Below are 1,792 nucleotides of genomic sequence, written 5' to 3' on the forward strand. Positions count from 1 at the left end.
TGGTCCCAAGCTCAGTTTGTTCCTTCCCAGTTTCCCAGGCCCCGTTCTTGTCTGGTCTGTGTTCAAATGGGATGGCTTATGAGCAATGCGGTTGCACACTGGTGGTGTGAAGAACATGCACCTTCATGGTAGTATTTGCTTTACAGATTTAGCACCTTTTAACAGCTAAATGGCCAATGTCTCTACCAAACACGTGTCATATGGGATTTTTTCAAAGGCTTATGACTGATTGACGACTTTTTCAAGGGAGAGCAAAAGATGCGTTTTTGATTAAAAGGCCACCCCTTGCCAAACTGCATGGCCCTGCTCCAGCTTCGACCTTCCAAACAAAACACACCAGCATTGAAGGAGCTGAATGACCAGTCTATTTATGTTTACTCATTTCCTTGGTTTTGCGTTGGCAAACTCTATTTTTCCTTCATGGACTCTCACAAATATGCTGAACAAGTTTTGGTTGAGAAAACAAAATCAGGTCTGTGGCTGACATCCAGAATCTAAAATTTCATCCCAAATAATTATGTTCTGGCAAGTTCTAAGCAGGGATCTTATACAATAAGATGACTCAGGCAAACTCAGTAATATGCAATCTATCATTTCTAAAATATTGTCAGCCTTTGGAAAGGGAGCGTTTATGACTGAATAAAGCGAGTTTATGACTCTGAATAAAGCGAGAGCTCTGCAATGCCACGGTCGTTATCTCATTAATTCCACCGGACATTTTAAGCATGGAAGTATCCTTCAGGTACATAACAAAGCGCCTGCTTCACTGCAGACTGGAAGACTGCAGCATCTAAAAGTGTTCTGAAGCCACAGAGGAATAAAGCCACTTTTGTGGACTTACTGTGCTGGGCAGCGCCCTTGGCAGGGCAGGGTCCCCGCTGCCCGCTCTGCAGGCGGCCCAAGCCCCGCACCTCGTCTTCGCTGTACAGCACCTGGAGGAGGTCACCCTGGTGGGGCTGCAGCTTCTCTGTCCTGTGGGGCCGATGATCGGATACGGCTACCACCTACAAGGAAGAGGCAAAACCATCCCGTTACACCTGGCCTTGGAGATAAGGTGGTCCGTCAAGGTCACAGGGGAGCAGCATGACGCTTGCTCTTCCCACTGCTTTACTGTCATCCAAAGGGGATTTTGTTGGGTGGGGACTGTCAGATTTGAAGGGTTTGTTTTGTTTGGGTCCTGTCTCTGTGCATGGGATGTATAAAAGCATGGGAAAATCAAGTGTGGTCTCTCTGGGACCCAGCTACTTAGTTGCACCTTTCTGTATTCTCCTCAGGAGACTGAAATGTGGTCCTTTTCAGGATCTACTGAATAGGATATGCCTTTGAGACAGCTCAAATTTAATTTCTTACCACATTGTATCTTGGGCAATCAGTTAAACTTATGCAATGTGAATTATAAATGCTATTTCTTCATGGCCTCTCCTGTCTTTTGGACTTATTTGCATTTTATACCTGGTAAATGACTACAGAGGATACAAGGCGGTGAATAATTGTGCTCCTAGAGATTAATTTTCACAAACGTTAGCTTGCACAAACGAAACTCACTGAGAGCTGCATCTTTGAACATTAGGCCCCCTTTATCTTGAACAGAGTCCCTGAAAACGATCATGGACAAAATCAAGTTCTTTTCTACATCGATCACAACTCAGCCATGGCACTCACTGTGCTGCCACAGGCAACTGGGGAGGCCAGAGCTAATGTGAGCTTAAAAAACAGGGATAGGCTCCAAGCAGGTGGATCCATCAGGGCGGTTATCCAGGATGGTCCGGAAACAATTTTCTCAAGAAGATTA

General features: G+C 45.4%; 1 protein-coding gene across 1 annotated transcript in view; it reads right to left on the reverse strand.

Annotated features, from left to right (window-relative positions):
• LOC103926245 (chromosome unknown open reading frame, human C8orf46) overlaps positions 1-1,792 on the reverse strand; it is a 16,905-nt gene that overhangs the window by 6,367 nt on the left and 8,746 nt on the right. The window contains exon 3 of the mRNA XM_009335086.1: positions 842-1,004. Coding sequence (XP_009333361.1) covers positions 842-1,004 — 163 coding nt within the window. The remainder of the gene's footprint in view (positions 1-841; positions 1,005-1,792) is intronic.

The sequence above is a fragment of the Pygoscelis adeliae genome, unplaced genomic scaffold (assembly GCF_000699105.1).
Source record: "Pygoscelis adeliae isolate BGI_AS28 unplaced genomic scaffold, ASM69910v1 Scaffold101, whole genome shotgun sequence".
Lineage (NCBI taxonomy): Eukaryota > Metazoa > Chordata > Aves > Sphenisciformes > Spheniscidae > Pygoscelis > Pygoscelis adeliae.